Source organism: Acipenser ruthenus, chromosome 18 (assembly GCF_902713425.1).
Source record: "Acipenser ruthenus chromosome 18, fAciRut3.2 maternal haplotype, whole genome shotgun sequence".
NCBI classification, from domain to species: Eukaryota; Metazoa; Chordata; class Actinopteri; order Acipenseriformes; family Acipenseridae; genus Acipenser; species Acipenser ruthenus.
In genome coordinates this window covers 12,154,695-12,173,048 of record NC_081206.1, presented here as the reverse complement: position 1 = coordinate 12,173,048, position 18,354 = coordinate 12,154,695, and the positions used below count along the sequence as shown (strand labels likewise).

Below are 18,354 nucleotides of genomic sequence, written 5' to 3'. Positions count from 1 at the left end.
GAGCGGATTGGGGAGCCGAATACCAGCAGACACACTCCAAAGTGTAGAGTAGTGGTTAGGGCTCTGTACTCTTGAGCAGAAGGTCCTGGGTTCAATCCCTGGTTGGGGACACTGCTGCTGTACTCTTGAGCAAGGTACTTTACCTAGATTGCTCCAGTAAAAACCCAACTGTATAAATGGGTAATTGTATGTAAAAAATAATGTGATATCTTGTAACAATTGTAAGTCACACTGGATAAGGGCGTCTGCTAAGAAATAAATAATAATAATAAAGTGAACAAAGAACAGCCTTTACAAAGTGAAGAACAGCCTTTATAAGTGAAGACAATGAAAAGTATGCAATGATGAACGGAGCAGTAAAACAGTATCAACGCTAATCTGGAATAGGATTTATATTGATCACATGACCGGGGCGTTGACTTTATACTGATCACATGACCGAGGTGTTGACTTTATACTAATCACATGACCTGTGCTTTGGTCTTTGGTTTTAAAGTGCCACTTCCACTCTGTTTTTAAAGTATGTTCTGAAATGCATTAGTAAGACCTCACCTAGAATATTGTGTTCAGTTCTGGTCACCTCGTTACAAAAAGGATATTGCTGCTCTAGAAAGAGTGCAAAGAAGAGCAACCAGAATTATCCCAGGTTTAAAAGGCATGTCGTATGCAGACAGGCTAAAAGAATTGAATCTATTCAGTCTTGAACAAAGAAGACTACGCGGTGATCTGATTCAAGCATTCAAAATCCTAAAAGGTATAGACAATGTCGACCCAGGGGACTTTTTTGACCTGAAAAAAGAAACAAGGACCAGGAGTCACAAATGGAGATTAGATAAAGGGGCATTCAGAACAGAAAATAGAAGGCACTTTTTTACACAGAGAATTGTGAGGGTATGGAACCAACTCCCCAGTAATGTTGTTGAAGCTGACACCCTGGGATCCTTCAAGAAGCTGCTTGATGAGATTCTGGGATCAATAAGCTACGAACGCCAAACGAGCAAGATGGGCTGAATGCCCTCCTTTTGTTTGTAAACTTTCTTATGTTCTTATGTTCTTAAATAGCCAATAATACAGCACCCTAGATTTGCCAAGGAGACACAGTAGTTGTTATTCATTCAGCATGTATCCCAACATTCAGTCTGGATTGGCATCGCCTCGTTCCTCACAAACTCATTTCCATCTTTGCAGTATTGCTTTGCTATATACCACTCATATTCTCTCATATGAAAGTAGACTGTTTTGTCTGGCCAGTTTGTTTATATTTTCAAAAATAAGTTTAATTGCCAGGGCACATGAGTATAATTCTATACAGATAAAGGGTAGGGTAAGAATGTCATTTTCCTAAAAACAAACGTATTGGACACCACTACCTTTAAACGCTATTTAGAACTGACCACATCGGTGCCCGTACTTTCAAGTCGCGCTCCGCCTTCTCTGCTGCGTTTCACGGGCGCGCTCTGTGCAAGCCTGTGCCGAGCGTATGCGCGTGCCTGAGTCGGGGCGCTGCGAACTTTTATAAAGCACAGCAAGGGGCGCATTGCTGCGTGCGCGTACCCGCGAAGCAACGAGAAGATGGCGGGCGCCGCCGGATCTGGTGAGGCAATCCGCAAATCGGATATTAAATTAAAAATAAAAAAGGAACTTAAAAAAAACACCCGGCTTATTATGGGGTGCATTGGCTCATGTCGGGCGAGTTCTCGTCTGTTTATATTTCTAAAAATAAATGTTTAATGCTGTGTACTTAGCGTTGCAGTTACCGGTGTTGAACTGCTTAAGTAGCTGAGAAATGGTGCACGATAAACCAACAGAATCGTGTAAATAAATAGCCGGGTGTCCGGGCTCACTGCGTATCAAGTAATAACAAAAAGGGGGATTGGTCTTAAAAGAAAAAATACGGGACAGCTTAGCCAAACTTACGAGTTGAAAAATGTTTTTCAGACTGCAGTATGTCGTTCGAGCTGCATCAGCTCTTAACATTTTAACTTTAAATTGAGCGATTAACATATTGCTAAACCAAACACCTACATTACATAATTCTGTACTGCGTTGTATTATTATAATGTGCCTTTTCATTCATTTGTCGTGTGTGTGTATCTGTACATATATATATATATATATATCTATCTATATCTCCACACTTGTGTGTGTGCATTACATATACAGGTCCACATCCTGTTTAATTTTATAAAGAAATGTAATTGCGTTATTTCGATTCTCGACACGCTAGTTCATTTGTAGCTGTTAGAAAAACAGACTTGACTGACACTTCAATTGGTTTATATTCCTTACATGCAGTTTTTTGTAGGGGCACATACAACCTCCTTTGAGTGCTAGTGCAAACTGGTAGGAGGAATCCTCCAGCAATTGTACGCAGCAGTTTTGTCAATCCCAGTGAAGGCCAGGAAGTAAAACATAAATTTAAAAAGGGGAAATATTTTTAGCCTTATTTATTAAATTAAACAGGAAGAACCATTATAGCTTATAGTTTCGGTATGGACTTCTAAAAACAACCATCTTAGACATATGAAAACTAGATTGAGCAGTAAACCTGTATGTATAAGTCTGGGCCTTAATCATATTGCTGAAAACCTGCCAGACCTATCATTTAAACCCCGCCCATAAATGTGTTGTATATGCAACCAGCAACATAACCTTATGATCTGAACACAATGATCTGTGCTTCTTACTAAGCTGTTTAACAGCAGAAAGTATGCAGGTTAGAATGTGATTTCCACCTTCTGTCTGCTAAAGAGACACTTCTAAGGGTAATGTAATGATAGTTTGAAGTAAGCTCAGTTTGCCTTATTCTTGAAACAAAAATGCACTTTATAAAGGTTATCTGCCTAAAAATATTAAACTACAAATGGCCAATCATTTAAAAAACTTAAAGTAGGGATGCGCTGTAGTAATTGTCTCTTCTGATATAGGTAAAGGTGTGACATGTATCTGTATCAGATCTATAGGTTGTTTATAAAGGCACACAGCATACCCTTTATACATGCTGCCCCCCCCCCCCCCCCCCCCCCCCCGCAGTGTTACAGGACACACGGTACTGTGCCTTTGCTGTGTCCTGTGTAATCCATTACAGACCCCCCCCTGCAGCGTTACAGGACACACGGTACTGTGCCTTTGCTGTGTCCCATGAATCTATATCACAGCAATACATTTTTCAACATACTCCTGATTGTGAGTATTAGAGAAGCACTTATTTTAAATCTTTACCTGGGAATGTTCGCCAGGAGAAATCGACAGTGATGTATATTTTCCTTTACAGCTGCATGAACAACTCTTATTAGTAAACCTTCAGGTTTGATATGTGGGATCAGTTCAGAGCAGATTTAACAGAGACCATATTGTTCAAACTCTTTTGAAGAGGTGAATTTTAATAATAAACCAGAACAAGGCATGTTATGAGATCTAGGACTAGGTGCAGGGCTAGAGCCAGTTCCAAGTCCTGATCACATGATGCCAGTAAACTAGTCTTTTGATATGAGAGAAGTAGCTGAGTTGGAGGCATTAGTAGCCCCTGTGGTCTCGCTTGGCTAGGACTGCAGAGTGTGTGTATACAGTTGATCCTGTTCCTGCAGTAACCTGTGTGTGTGTGCGCAGGCGTGAAGGTTCCGCGGAATTTCCGACTGCTTGAAGAGCTTGAGGAGGGTCAGAAGGGTGTTGGGGATGGGACGGTGAGCTGGGGACTGGAGGATGATGAAGACATGACCCTCACCCACTGGAGAGGCATGATCATCGGACCTCCCAGGGTGAGTACTGGCCTGCTGCTGTACTGTCACAGGGACAGGGAGCTTGTTTTTACCTGCAGAATAGGAGGAGGAGGAGGTAGAGAGGGATGGGGGGGGGGGTCTGTGTATTTAAATAATGAGATAGCAGTCTGAGAGGGGTTAACAGCTATGGAGTAGAGGAGGCTAGGAATCTGATGCCATTGTGGCTCCAACAGTCTGCATAGTGAACTGAAATAGCAGGGCCAGAGCCAACATAGGCAGCAGTGTGGAGTAGTGGTTAGGGCTGTGGACTCTTGACCGGAGGGTCGTGGGTTGAATCCCAGCTGGGGGACACTGCTGCTGTACCCTTGAGCAAGGTACTTTACCTAGATTGCTCCAGTAAAAACCCAACTGTATGTAAAAATAATGTGATATCTTGTAACAATTGTAAGTCACCCTGGATAAGGGCGTCTGTGCTAAGAAATAAATAATAATAATAACATGGCCAACACAGGGACTGAGTTTCACTTTTAACCCTTTGAATGCGAGACACATACTTGTTAATTCAGTAGGTAATGTTTGTAACATTTAAATGAATGTATTTGAGTGACTTTGCAATAGGCAGGCCTGTTCACCAGTATGGTATTGCATACCCGTTAAATTTGCAGACGACACAAAAATAGGAGGCGTGGCAAACACTGTTGCAGCAGCAAAGGTCATTCAAAATGATCTAGACAGCATTTAGAACTGGGCAGCCACATGGCAAATTAAGTTTAATAGAGAAAAGTGTAAAGTATTGCATGCAGGCAATAAAAATGTGCATTATAAATATCATATGGGAGATACTGAAATTGAAGAAGGGAACTATGAAAAAGACCTAGGAGTTTATGTTGACTCAGAAATGTCTTCCTCTAGACAATGTGGGGAAGCTATAAAAAAGGCCAACAAGATGCTCGGATATATTGTGAGGAGTGTTGAATTTAAATCAAGGGAAGTAATGTTAAAACTTTACAATACATTAGTAAGACCTCACCTAGAATATTGTGTTCATTTCTGGTCACCTCGTTACAAAAAGGATATTGCTGCTTTAGAAAGAGTGTAAAGAAGAGCAACCAGAATTATCCTGGGTTTAAAAGGTATGTCGTATGCAGACAGGCTAAAAGAATTGAATCTGTTCAGTCTTGAACAAAGAAGACTACGCGGCGATCTGATTCAAACATTAAAAATCCTAAAGGTATAGACAATGTCGAGCCAGGGGACTTCTTTGACCTGAAAAAAGAAACAAGGACCAGGGGTCACAAATGGAGATTAGATAAAGGGGCATTCAGAACAGAAAATAGGAGGCAGTTTTTTACATAGAGAATTGTGAGGGTCTGGAACCAACTCCCCAGTAATGTTGTTGAAGCTGACACCCTGGGATCCTTCAAGAAGCTGCTTGATGAGATTCTGGGATCAATAAGCTACTAACAACCAAACGAGCAAGATGGGCTGAATGGCCTCCTCTCGTTTGTGAACTTTCTTATGTTCTTAGTATGATAGTACACGTACAGTGGCACGTGTTACTGAAACTTTCAGTTGTGTGTTTGATTGCTGAATTGTACACTTTTCCTTTAATAAAATATCAATTTTGAAGGTAAGAGTATATATTTTTTACATATATGCCAGTGGGTTTGTACTCTATTTAATTGTGAAGATTAATAGAATATTATTGTGGTACATTACTCCTGATTGCACTAGGAGAGCTCTTATTCTGCAGAGCATGGCTCACATTACACTCCAGTTGTTCAAAAACAGAAATATCAGGTTGACCATATGCTCCCATAAAACAGTGCTTTGACATGTTTCTTATCCCATGCATATATCTAGAGAAACACTGACCCAATTCTTTAGCATAAATTATTGAGTGGATCATATTCTGGGGATACAAGGAGACGACCTGTCTTCATGTACATTTTTACACTTACATTTGTACATATATCTTTAGCACTATCCCATTGTGAAACTTGATAAGGACATTCTTAGCAAAAATGATTGAATATCAAAATCAAGGAATATACAGTGCCTTGCGAAAGTATTCGGCCCCCTTGAACTTTGCGACCTTTTGCCACATTTCAGGCTTCAAACATAAAGATATGAAACTGTAATTTTTTGTGAAGAATCAACAACAAGTGGGACACAATCATGAAGTGGAACGAAATTTATTGGATATTTCAAACTTTTTTAACAAATAAAAAACTGAAAAATTGGGCGTGCAAAATTATTCAGCCCCCTTAAGTTAATACTTTGTAGCGCCACCTTTTGCTGCGATTACAGCTGTAAGTCGCTTGGGGTATGTCTCTATCAGTTTTGCACATCGAGAGACTGAAATCTTTGCCCATTCCTCCTTGCAAAACAGCTCGAGCTCAGTGAGGTTGGATGGAGAGCATTTGTGAACAGCAGTTTTCAGTTCTTTCCACAGATTCTCGATTGGATTCAGGTCTGGACTTTGACTTGGCCATTCTAACACCTGGATATGTTTATTTGTGAACCATTCCATTGTAGATTTTGCTTTATGTTTTGGATCATTGTCTTGTTGGAAGACAAATCTCCGTCCCAGTCTCAGGTCTTTTGCAGACTCCATCAGGTTTTCTTCCAGAATGGTCCTGTATTTGGCTCCATCCATCTTCCCATCAATTTTAACCATCTTCCCTGTCCCTGCTGAAGAAAAGCAGGCCCAAACCATGATGCTGCCACCACCATGTTTGACAGTGGGGATGGTGTGTTCAGGGTGATGAGCTGTGTTGCTTTTACGCCAAACATAACGTTTTGCATTGTTGCCAAAAAGTTCGATTTTGGTTTCATCTGACCAGAGCACCTTCTTCCACATGTTTGGTGTGTCTCCCAGGTGGCTTGTGGCAAACTGTAAACGACACTTTTTATGGATATCTTTAAGAAATGGCTTTCTTCTTGCCACTCTTCCATAAAGGCCAGATTTGTGCAGTATACGACTGATTGTTGTCCTATGGACAGAGTCTCCCACCTCAGCTGTAGATCTCTGCAGTTCTTCCAGAGTGATCATGGGCCTCTTGGCTGCATCTCTGATCAGTCTTCTCCTTGTATGAGCTGAAAGTGTAGAGGGACGGCCAGGTCTTGGTAGATTTGCAGTGGTCTGATACTCCTTCCATTTCAATATTATCGCTTGCACAGTGCTCCTTGGGATGTTTAAAGCTTGGGAAATCTTTTTGTATCCAAATCCGGCTTTAAACTTCTCCACAACAGTATCTCGGACCTGCCTGGTGTGTTCCTTGTTCTTCATGATGCTCTCTGCGCTTTAAACGGACCTCTGAGACTATCACAGTGCAGGTGCATTTATACGGAGACTTGATTACACACAGGTGGATTCTATTTATCATCATTAGTCATTTAGGTCAACATTGGATCATTCAGAGATCCTCACTGAACTTCTGGAGAGAGTTTGCTGCACTGAAAGTAAAGGGGCTGAATAATTTTGCACGCCCAATTTTTCAGTTTTTTATTTGTTAAAAAAGTTTGAAATATCCAATAAATTTCGTTCCACTTCATGATTGTGTCCCACTTGTTGATTCTTCACAAAAAATTACAGTTTCATATCTTTGTTTGAAGCCTGAAATGTGGCAAAAGGTCGCAAAGTTCAAGGGGGCCGAATACTTTCGCAAGGCACTGTATGGAGAAACATGTACAGACTCCAATATATTCTATTGTAGGATGTAAATGCCTTACCAGTTACCTTTAGATTTGTGTAGTCCTTCATGTACAAGCATCCAAAATAATCTGTATTGAATGTGATGTAAACATAACTCTTATGAAGAAGATAAGACTAGCTTTTAACCCTCCATGGTATAATTTATATTTAGACATTCATTCAACAGACCTGAGGATGACAGGTTTATTTTATACACAGTGAATTACTTCTGCTGTGAAACAGTCTGCAAAGCAATGTAGCTTGACTTATGGAAGCAGGGCAGCATGATTTTAGCTAGTGTGTGCTGCACCCCTGCTCATTGACTTTTAAAAAGCACATGGAGATGGTCAAAACGGTGTCTGCACTTCACTGACTTGGAGCTAGTCCATTATAGGGCTGATTTGAAAACGCCACTATTGAACTGAAAGGTTTTATTATGGCTGTGATTCTTTCACCTTACTTACCCTGGTATCGTCCTACACTAGCTGCAGTCAGACCATGTGACTAAGGATATTACATTGTGTTTAATTTCCTAAGCGTTTAAACTTGAACATACTGGGAATCTTTGCAAGAATCATTCCCATGTTATGTTATTTAAACTCCCAAGATAACTATGCATGAACCTGCATGTGTACAGCACCTGTGTACATGAAAAAATACAAATGAATATTTGACATGCATATCTTTGACAATGGTTCTACGTTTAGGAGAAATGAAATGGTTAACACTTGGAAAATGTTCTTATTTAAGCTATGTACAACCCTCCATGCCATACTCCCTCTGTCTCTCTTGCTTTCTTCTTTTTTCAGACAATCTATGAGAACAGGATTTACAGCCTTAAGGTGGAGTGTGGGCCCAAATACCCTGAGATGCCTCCCTGTGTCAGATTTGTTACGAAGATCAATTTGAATGGCGTGCACAACTCAAATGGGGTGGTGAGTAACACAGCCAGCAGCGTGTAGAGCTGCGGAAAGACCTAGAGGGCTGCGTGGGGCTTGCAGTTACAACCAAAAAATGTTGTATAAAACAAAAACAAAAAAAAATAAGAATGTACACTTTCGTTTTTGCTTCTCATCCCATATCTAGTCAGGATCGACAAGCTTTCATTTTATGTACAGTTTTGGAAGATGTAAAAATGTTTTTAAAAGAGCAAGAAAATAAAAATACAAGAAAAACACTTACTCGCATAAACCTCACAAAGTTGTACTTGCGTTCAGTGGGAGAAACGAGAGAATTTCACCAGATACCTGAAAAAGACCTGGACAGACACCTTTTGAATTTCACCTTGTCGTAAAATGGGGATGATTGAACCAAGTTCTCTCCGAAGCATTCTCAGCAGCGTCGCGCGGACAGAACTATGAATACAGCATTTTCTACAGTAGCACGTTGCAGTTTACACAAACAAAATGAAACTATCACTAACAGACAAAACAGGACACGGCACTTTAAGCCAAAATAAATAGACAGAAAAAACGAACTAACACTTAACAAACGGTGCACGGAGACAAACACGGTGAGAACAAACACTTTACGTTTTTATTTCGCTTTTCTTTCTCCTCTCTCTCTCCCGTTCTCCACTCTCGAACACCCAACCCCGACTGCAAGAAATGTGCGTCTATATATACTATTGTGCTGGGATTCAATTACTAATTAATTATTCACTTGAATCCCAGCACGTGAATTAATTACGTGCAACCCCGTGCTCACATAATACATTTAACCAGCACGTGAAGTGATTTGTGCTCTCCTCGTGCCTAAATACAAATCTACACTTTTTAAATACACGTGAAACACAGACCCGTTTATATCCCGTGTACCAATGACTATACACCAACATTAACACACGCACGCAACAACACATAACACACAAATGCACACAGGGGCGGGGCGCATTGCCACAGTCTGTCATTTGTGTTTAAGGTTTTTCTTCAACATTGTATCAATGTGCGACATAAGTAGGCAGTAAAAGTGATACGACAGAGACGGTTCAAAAGGCGACAAGTTTTCAATATAGGAGAAAAAATATGTTCAGTCAATGCCTTACAACAACGTTTCCCCTGCACAGTGAAATGTCAAGGTTTGCAAACTACCTGCAACCACATCTTTAACAAAGCATTCTTCAGACGTATTCTCCCCTAACTAAAACATGTAATCAAATATAGATTGGAAACTAGTGTTTCTGCTAGTTCTCTATCAAGAAATTGTCCGGTTTTGTTATGTTACATTGTCTGAGGATTTTTCTTCTTTGCAATGCTTTTGTATAATTGCAACACACAGCAATACAATGTAGCAATTATGCAAAAATACCGTAGTTGAAAATTGCAGCTTTGTATATAACTGTGTACCAAACCAGACTTGAACAAACAGCATATACATGCATCCATTTTACAATCTGCTTGGACTGCTTTAAAATCTGTATGCTTAAAAACCCAATTCAAAATAATAATACAAAATGTGAAATGAAGGACTGGGTCTACTATTAGCATCAAACTTGTTACCAAATGACTCTGTAGAACAGATCTGATTTCAGAGCTAGCAGAAACTTCACAGTGTATGAAGACTATAGTGTTTAGATAAATATGATCATACCTGCTGTGTGAGCCCTGGGCTGGTGTGATTACAAACGATCCGCCCCCAGACAGGTTAGCATTCACACAGGGCAACAGCATTAGATCATTAGATCTGCACCAGGGTCGATTGCCCCAACGAGCCGAGAGCACCTGTTACAAAGAGCACTTACTTCATACTGCACCCTTGTAACCCTTGTACATTGTGTTAATGATTATTATTAACAGGCATTTAATCTGCAGCAGATTCCGCCATCCTAATACTGGAGTTTTGCGAGACATATCAAAGCATTGACTCTATACGTGCCCACACAAAGTGGAGTGTAGCCCCGCTCCCTCACCGGGGAGAGCCTGGCGCCGCCACTGTTAATAGCTTCACATCAGTCACAAAATGTATTAATCATAGGCAGCAATTGGATTTTTAAATTAATGTTATCAAGTACAAAAGTACGAAATGTTTCTATACATGTCAAAACCCAGCCCACAGTACAAATGCATTCCTTACAACTCATAAGAGAAAACATCCTTCTATGAACAAACTTTAACAAAGTAATATCCCAAAAGCATGTCTATTTTTTTAATACTGAATTTTGACCATCCGTTAGTAATATTTAGAGTCGATGGAATTTTGAGAAGCAGGAAGACTCCGACACTTTCCGCTTGTTCGATGTGGAACATAAACAGATTTTAGCCTTTTGGCTGACAGCAATTTGGGGATGCTGTTTGTGCATTGACAAAAAGTTCCAAGCAGTAGTTACATCATATGTAGGGGTCTACCTAAATCGCGATTTCGTGAAAATTGAGAGGTCACCGCGAAATTCACCTCTTAGGGGCCAATGCTTACAAACAAGTACAGAGAGGAAAAAAAAACCTTGTTTAAATCAACTACTGCACAACGCAAGCGATGCAAACTACATATCTTCCTTGTTTAGATAGCCCTTTTTGATTCCTTCGCTGTCCTGTGTGCATTGCACTTAAGCAAAAAACAAACAAAAAACGTCCACAAATAACATTTACAAAATTCTCCAAAGCGCTTAACGTTCTTGTTTACTATTCAAATGACAAAGTTTTAATCAGCCTATCAGTGCGTCTGTACTGCGTTTCTGTGACCTGTACTGTGCAGTAGGGGATGGGACAAAGTTGGTGCTGCATTGTTTTGATTTAGGTTGCTAAAATCTAGTTTTCAGCATTGGAGGTAAAATAGTAGAAATGGACGACAAAGAAAGCAAAGTATATTTCGGCTGATGATCGTTTCAAGATATTTCCCAAATAAACTACATGCAGACTGAGGTAATTGTTTTCCATATCTTAATGTGTCTTTGGAGAAAATACGATCGATCGCTATTTAGCTTCAGAATCACACATTAAACAAAAGGCTACTACAGAGGCTGCTGAACAGAACGTAAAATAAACAGCTTTCAGAAACCAAACTGGAAAATCAGCCCAGACAAAAAGTATTCCTGTCTGCAAGTTAAATCAGTACTGAAACGATCCAGCACAGCCACCTCGCTTCAACCTGCTGCTTACTTTTTTGCAGTTGGAATTTTAGACCCGAATAGCCACGTTCTCTGTGGGACAAATAATATGACAACGAACGTGCTGCATACATTGCCTTTATTAAAGTATGCCAGATGCCCTTGTGTAACCGAGTTTTTGGGCTGTTTCTAATCGATTTCCAAATCTTTTAACTTGGCAAAGCTTCCAACCAATTCAGTGGATGCAGAACGTGCAGTCTCAATAGTATGGGCAGGTCAACTGCTGGGGGATGCTGCATGCTTGCCTTTAACAAATGACAGCACTCTGTTTTAGTAAGGAAGCAAGTACCACTATTTTTAGGCTTATAGTGTTCTGAAATACTATCTACTTAGGTTTATTTAATGTTTAAACAGGTCTGCGGAATGTCCGTGAAATCCTAATTTTATTCCGCAAATACCCGTGAAAAATACGTAAATTTACCGCGATTTAAGTAGACCCCTAATCATATGTAATATAACATTAATGTTATGGGTCAAATATATAAACACATCTCGCTGTACAGTACAGACCATCGTAAATCGAGGCTGTGTTTATTGTGTTTTGCCAGTATTGCATGTACAGTTGTAATGTATCTCTTAGAATACAGTGAATTAATCAGCAGTACAGCTATGGCCAAAAGTTTTGCATTTCCCTATATAATTAAATAATTTTTCTTCACGGAGTCGAATGAAGCCTGTGTAATAATGTTACATTAACATACCACATTACATACCGCTTTGTAGTTTTCCATACTTAATGAAAAACTGTGACAAATATAAATGTGACATTTTGAAATCCAGCATGCCTTAAATACTACTGCACATCTATTGTGGCTTCCGGTAGACCTTTGCGATAGGGTTAGACGATAATGACATTTTCAGCTATCAGTTGTCATCTGTAAATTATTATGAAAATTGTGATTAGCAGCGGAATAAATAAAATATTTAAAAAAATGTTATCAAATTTATATAAAAATACACCTATTGTAATTTGTATATTAATAAATGATGTAGTTTTCCTATAAAGTAATACATATATTTCTAATTTAAACATTTATGTTAACTTGAGAACGTTTACTTTCATAAAAAAAGTGCCACCAAATGTATTAATATAGCGAAAAAAATTGCTAACGTTACCCGGAAGCATTTGTTTTCGTTACTTGTGTGGTGAATCTTCCATTTAAGAGAATGGAACTAGGTTTGTGTGTGTGTGTGTGTGTGTGTGCGCGCGCGTGTCTCTGTATATAGAGTTGTATATACTATTAGGAACGTACTGAGTTTTGCACATGGCTGCTTGTATGCAGACAGTTTAATAAAATAAACTGCCTATCCTTCCATTAAAAGTTAACTCTCTTCTATTTATGCAACTACACTTTTGTACAATAGCAACGCCATGGGAACAGATATATATATACACTAGGGTGCTGAGCGCCTGCTTATTTTTGCCCATGCGGTGCATAGGCTGCAGTATAGTACTCATGTCTTTACTGTAGTTTAAAGAAGCAACACGTTGTTCAGGATATATTAAGTGTTTTTTGTTTTTGTTTTGCAATTACATTCAATTTACGTTAAGAAGAAAAACATCCTGTGTCAAAATGTTGAATAGTCAAAACTTTAACTTTTCTGCAGTAATTTTACAGTGAGCTAGCGTTTTTGGTTTTATTTTAAATTTTTTATGTCAAAAAACCAGTCCTGCTTTGCAGGATTACAACTTATTATTAAAATGAAACCATGATGTAAGTTAAAAGCCTAAGCCTAAGTGTTATCATTCTGTAGTTTCTTTGATTACATGATGTTAAATAAAACATCAAAATTATGTTGTGGCCATAGCTGTACCATCTCTCGGCAAAAAAATATGTAAAAACGTAGGCCTAATAGTTGATAGTTTTCAAGTGAGGACGTTTAAGTTTACTATAACCATTAAAATATTTAATATATAAAATGTAATAAACTGTAGCATTTTAAATGTTCGCACTCATGAACAAAAAACAATAAATTGTGTAAGTATAAAGGTATAATTAATATGATAAAAAAAGTTTTCGGCAGTTTTCGATGCACTGATCTTTGGCGTGCTAGGTGAACACGCTAACCTCTACAGATTGAAGCTTCATGCCAGACCCTTATTATTAGCCAAGGACCTGGCGGCTGTTAATGGTTGTTATTTCGGTTTTCACTGGAAACAAACCAGTATCCAATTTTCCAGTAGAGTGAGAGCAGAGGAACAGAATGATGGGTCTCTTGTATTTCTAATTCGAACAGAGGCTGAGATATCAGCAATTCAAATGTAAGGGAGGTACCTCGCACTGCTGCCCCGGGAAGTGCTCTCTGTCTCGGGCAAACCTCTCCCGAGGACTCAGCAGTGGCTGTCCACAATCTTTTTTCGCCAAAATACATCTTTTTTTGTGAGAACAAAAGAACCTCACGAAAGAACACCCCCCTCACGACAAAAGAAATGACATTCTAAAGGGCTATTCACACTATAGCGTTTATTCGTTGCGTTTTTTAGGTTAAAAAATTGAACCTATGGAATTGAATACTACCTTTCACACTTGAGCGTGATTGCTGTGAGAAAAAATGCGAAATTTGCTGCAGAAATTTTTTTTAAAAAGATTCAATTTTCGGATGAAAAATGCCACGATCACCATCTATCTGACTAATGTAATGTTAACAGCAGCAGTTAACTCTTAAGTGGTGATTGTATTATTGCTGATAAAGTGCCCCAGTCTCTGCAGAAGCACATTGGATTGGATTGATCTTCAAGAGGGTGTTGAACTTGTCCTGTAATAGTTACTTTCTTGTTACAATAAGAGTGGGATAAATACACAAACTACAAAACAGTAGGCAAGCCTATAGTAAAGATGCATCCGTCGTGTGCCAGCATCTGCCACCACGCAAATGCAGTTATAATTGCTTAAAACTTTTTTTTATTCTCGATAATTAAAAGGCAATGACAACGTATGCCTATAATTAACTAAAAAATACATTAAAAAAAAAAAAAAAACACTCTGGCAAGTCATTGCACACAGCCTGCTTGATGACTTGCTGTACTCCTGTAGGAAGTGCATCTTTACCTCAAGAATAACTGAGCATGGAACGTGCATATTTTAAACTGCCCTGACTTGCAGTACTAGACAGTTCAAGCCTCTGTTATATTTTATATTCCGTTACCAAACAACTGCTGCTAAACTTACCCAATCCCAACAAACAATGGGTAGCTGTTCTTCTCTAATTTAAAGGTGTGAACACACACAGTGTAAGCAATACAAATGACTTAATTTCTTACAAACTATGGATTTCTGGTTGCTGCTTCATTTTTCTAACCTTGCTATTTTTAAAAGATTTGATGCATGAATGATTCTGTAAGCACTTCCATTCCAAGAAGAAAGAATGGCTTGAGCAGAGCAAGAACAACTATGAGCAAGAACAACTATGTGAATGTGCTGACGTTTTAAAAGCGTGTGCCCTCTGGAGTCTTATTGGCTGACTCCCAGTGTGTGAATGTGCTGACGTTTTAAAAGTGTGCGCTCTCTGGAGTCTTATTGGCTGACTCCCAGTGTGTGTGTGTGAATGTGCTGATGTTTTAAAAGCGTGTGCTCTCTGGAGTCTTATTGGCTGACTCCCAGTGTGTGTGTGTGAATGTGCTGACGTTTTAAAAGTGTGCGCTCTCTGGAGTCTTATTGGCTGACTCCCGGTGTGTGTGTGTGAATGTGCTGACGTTTTAAAAGCGTGTGCCCTCTGGAGTCTTACTGGCTGACTCCCGGTGTGTGTGTGTGAATGTGCTGATGTTTTAAAAGCGTGCACTCTCTGGAGTCTTATTGGCTGACTCCCAGCATCAATGTGTTTGTCTGAGGTCCAATATCATCTGTGTGAATGGAAATGAAAAAGCAGGGCCAGGGACATTGTTATACCTGTTGTTTGTATGTATTTTTTTTTTTTTTTTAATGTGTGCCTTCATTTTTTAAATTGGCTGCACATGTGCAAAACTTAGCAACAAGAGCCCAACTGCAGCTTCATAAGCATTACTGCATTAAATGATAGCTTCAAAACACTATCATTACTCTTAATATATAGTAAAACCTGATATTGATGTGATGCAGCTGTCTGAAATGTTTGTATCAAATGACATCACATTAAGTTTACCTATACTGTTAAATTATTCCCATGTAACTATAATGTACAGTAGACCTTGGTATTGATTTGAAACAGCCATCTGCAATGTCTTTGAATCTGGTGAAAATGATGTCACAATAAAACCAGCTAGTCTAAGGAAATTCTATGAATGCATGTATTATAAAAGACATAGCGAGTGTAGGGTGCTGTGAGATAAAAGTTGATTTTCAAAGCAGCCAGTAAGCCTGCTTGTGGTTAGCCACTAGTGGATATCAGCTTGTATCATAGAGCACCCTATGTGATATTCTGTGTAGATTATTTTAACCCACAAGGATGGTCATGATGTTCTGCATTGCTAGAATCCATATTTTTCACGGGTATTTGCGGAATAAAATTAGGATTTCACGGACATGTTTAAACATTAAATAAACCTAAGTAGACAGTATTTCAAAACACTATAAAGCCTAAAAATAGTGGTACTTGCTTCCTTACTAAAACAGAGTGCTGGCATTTGTTAGAGGCGAGTATGCAGCATCCCCCTGCAGTTGACTTGCCCATACATTGAGACTGCACGTCTGCATCCACTGAATTGGTTGGAAGTTAAGGCAAAGCTTTGCCAAGTTATACAGATGTGGAAATCGATTAGAAACAGCCCAAAAACTCGGTTACACAAGGGCGGGCATCTAGCATACTTTAATAAAGGCAATGTATGCAGCACGTTCGTTGTCATGTTATTTGTACCATCCAATAATTTATTTTATTAGTACCGAGTCAAAACAAAGAAGACTTGGCTATTCGGGTCTAAAATTCCAACTGTAACTGCAGGTTGAAGCAAGGTGGCTGTGCTGGATCGTTTTAGTACTGATTTAACTTGCAGACAGGAATACTTTTTGTCTGGGCTGACTTTCCAGTTTGTTTTCTGAAAGCTGTTTATTTTATGTTCTGTTCAGCAGCCTCTGTAGTAGCCTTTTGTTTAATGTGTGATTCTGAAGCTAAATAGTGATCGATCGTATTTTCTCCAAAGACACATTAAGATATACAAAACAATTACCTCAGTCTGCATGTAGTTTATTTGGGAAATATCTTGAAACGATCATCAGCCGAAATATACTTTGCTTTCTTTGTCGTCCATTTCTACTATTTTACCTCCAATGTTGAAAACTAGATTTTAGCAACCTAAATCAAAACAATGCAGCACCAACTTTGTCCCGCCCCCTCCTGCACAGTACAGGTCACATAAAAGCAGGAAAGACGCACTGATAGGCTGATTAAAACTTTGTCATTTGAATAGTAAACAAGAACGTTAACTGCTTTGGAGAATTTATTTTGTAAATGTTACTTGTGGACATTTTTTGTTTGTTTGTTTTTTGCTTAAGTGCAATGCACACAGGACGGCGAAGGAATCAAAAAGGGCTATCTACAGAAGGAAGATACGTAGTTTGCGTCACTTGGGTTGTGCAGTAGTTCATTTAAACACGTTTTTTTTTTTTTCCTCTCCGTACTTGTTTGTATGCATTGGCCCCTAAGAGGTGAATTTCGCGGTGACCCCTCAATTTCACGATTTCCGCGAAATCGCGATTTAGGTAGGTCCCTATCTATCAGGGATAGGTAAATGTTTAGTAAACGGAAGCTCTAAAAGGACTTCATGTCATTGAATGTCAACTGTGTTTTTTAGGGTAGGATTAAGTACAAATGCCCCAGCCCAATTCTGCATTTATTCATCTGTCCCAATACTTGTTGTATAAGGTACATTTTGATTACTGTCCATCAGGAATACCACAGTTACACTTACATATACAGTATCTAGACATCCACTTGCTTATAGAGAATATCAGAATCGGGATATGAGGAGGTGTCTGCCAGCCTGTCTTTACTATACATTGCACCATATATAGCTATAGAAGAGCTGATCTAATAATGATTGTAAAAAAACTGTTGCATCTTGAATGTGCTTGCAGTGTTTGAATGCTGCGCAGATAGAGAGCCGTGGTGTGGGTGGAAGTCACTAACACGCTTGTCTTCTCAGGTGGACACTCGAGCAGTGTCGGCCCTGGCCAAGTGGCAGAACTCCTTCAGCATCAGGGTGGTTCTGCACGAGTTACGACGGCTCATGATGTGTAAGGAAAACATGAAACTCCCCCAGCCCCCTGAAGGACAGAGCTACAGCAACTGATCCCAGACTTCTCCTCTACCTTCCCTTTACCGTTCTGTTCATCCTTCCTTCAACCCATCCACTGGCAAATAGCAGCCCTTTTCCAGCCTTCTGTGAGGCTTCGACTGCCCTTCCTCCCTGAAGACACCCCACTGGACAGAGAGAGAGAGAGAGGGATCTGAGGCTCTGCAGTATAGACCACACCATTAAAATACTGTACATGCTACTAATCTTTTTTTTTTTTTTAATTATTATTATTATTATTTGTTATGAATACAAGTTGTACAATAACATAAATCTTGTTGTTATTGAGTGTAAACGGTGTGTGAACTCCATTTCTATTGTCCTCTGGGAACGGGGGCTGGGGCGGGTGAATCAGTTTTTCTTGAGGACGCAGCAGAGTTGTGCAGAATCTGTTTGAGATGATGTAACTAGTTGTGTGACTACAAACTGTGGAGGCATTGTCACTCAATCTGAAGAATTGTGTTTGATAATGAGAAAAGCCTTGCAAGTGCTTCATTTAGTGCCTCTTCTTTCTGAAACAAATTGCAATGCTTTTTAAATGACAGGAGGTTTTGGTATGTGAGAACAAATC

The 18,354-nt window shown here is 39.3% G+C and overlaps 1 protein-coding gene across 1 annotated transcript; it reads left to right on the top strand.

Annotated features, from left to right (window-relative positions):
• Nucleotides 1-1,469: 1,469 nt before the first annotated feature.
• On the top strand, nucleotides 1,470-18,078 carry ube2v1 (ubiquitin-conjugating enzyme E2 variant 1). The gene is made up of 4 exons (XM_034037085.3): nucleotides 1,470-1,594; nucleotides 3,610-3,758; nucleotides 8,226-8,351; nucleotides 17,634-18,078. Exons 1-4 carry the CDS (start codon nucleotides 1,573-1,575, stop codon nucleotides 17,778-17,780), a joined length of 444 nt encoding a protein of 147 aa, XP_033892976.1. The 5' UTR covers nucleotides 1,470-1,572; the 3' UTR covers nucleotides 17,781-18,078.
• Nucleotides 18,079-18,354: the final 276 nt, after the last annotated feature.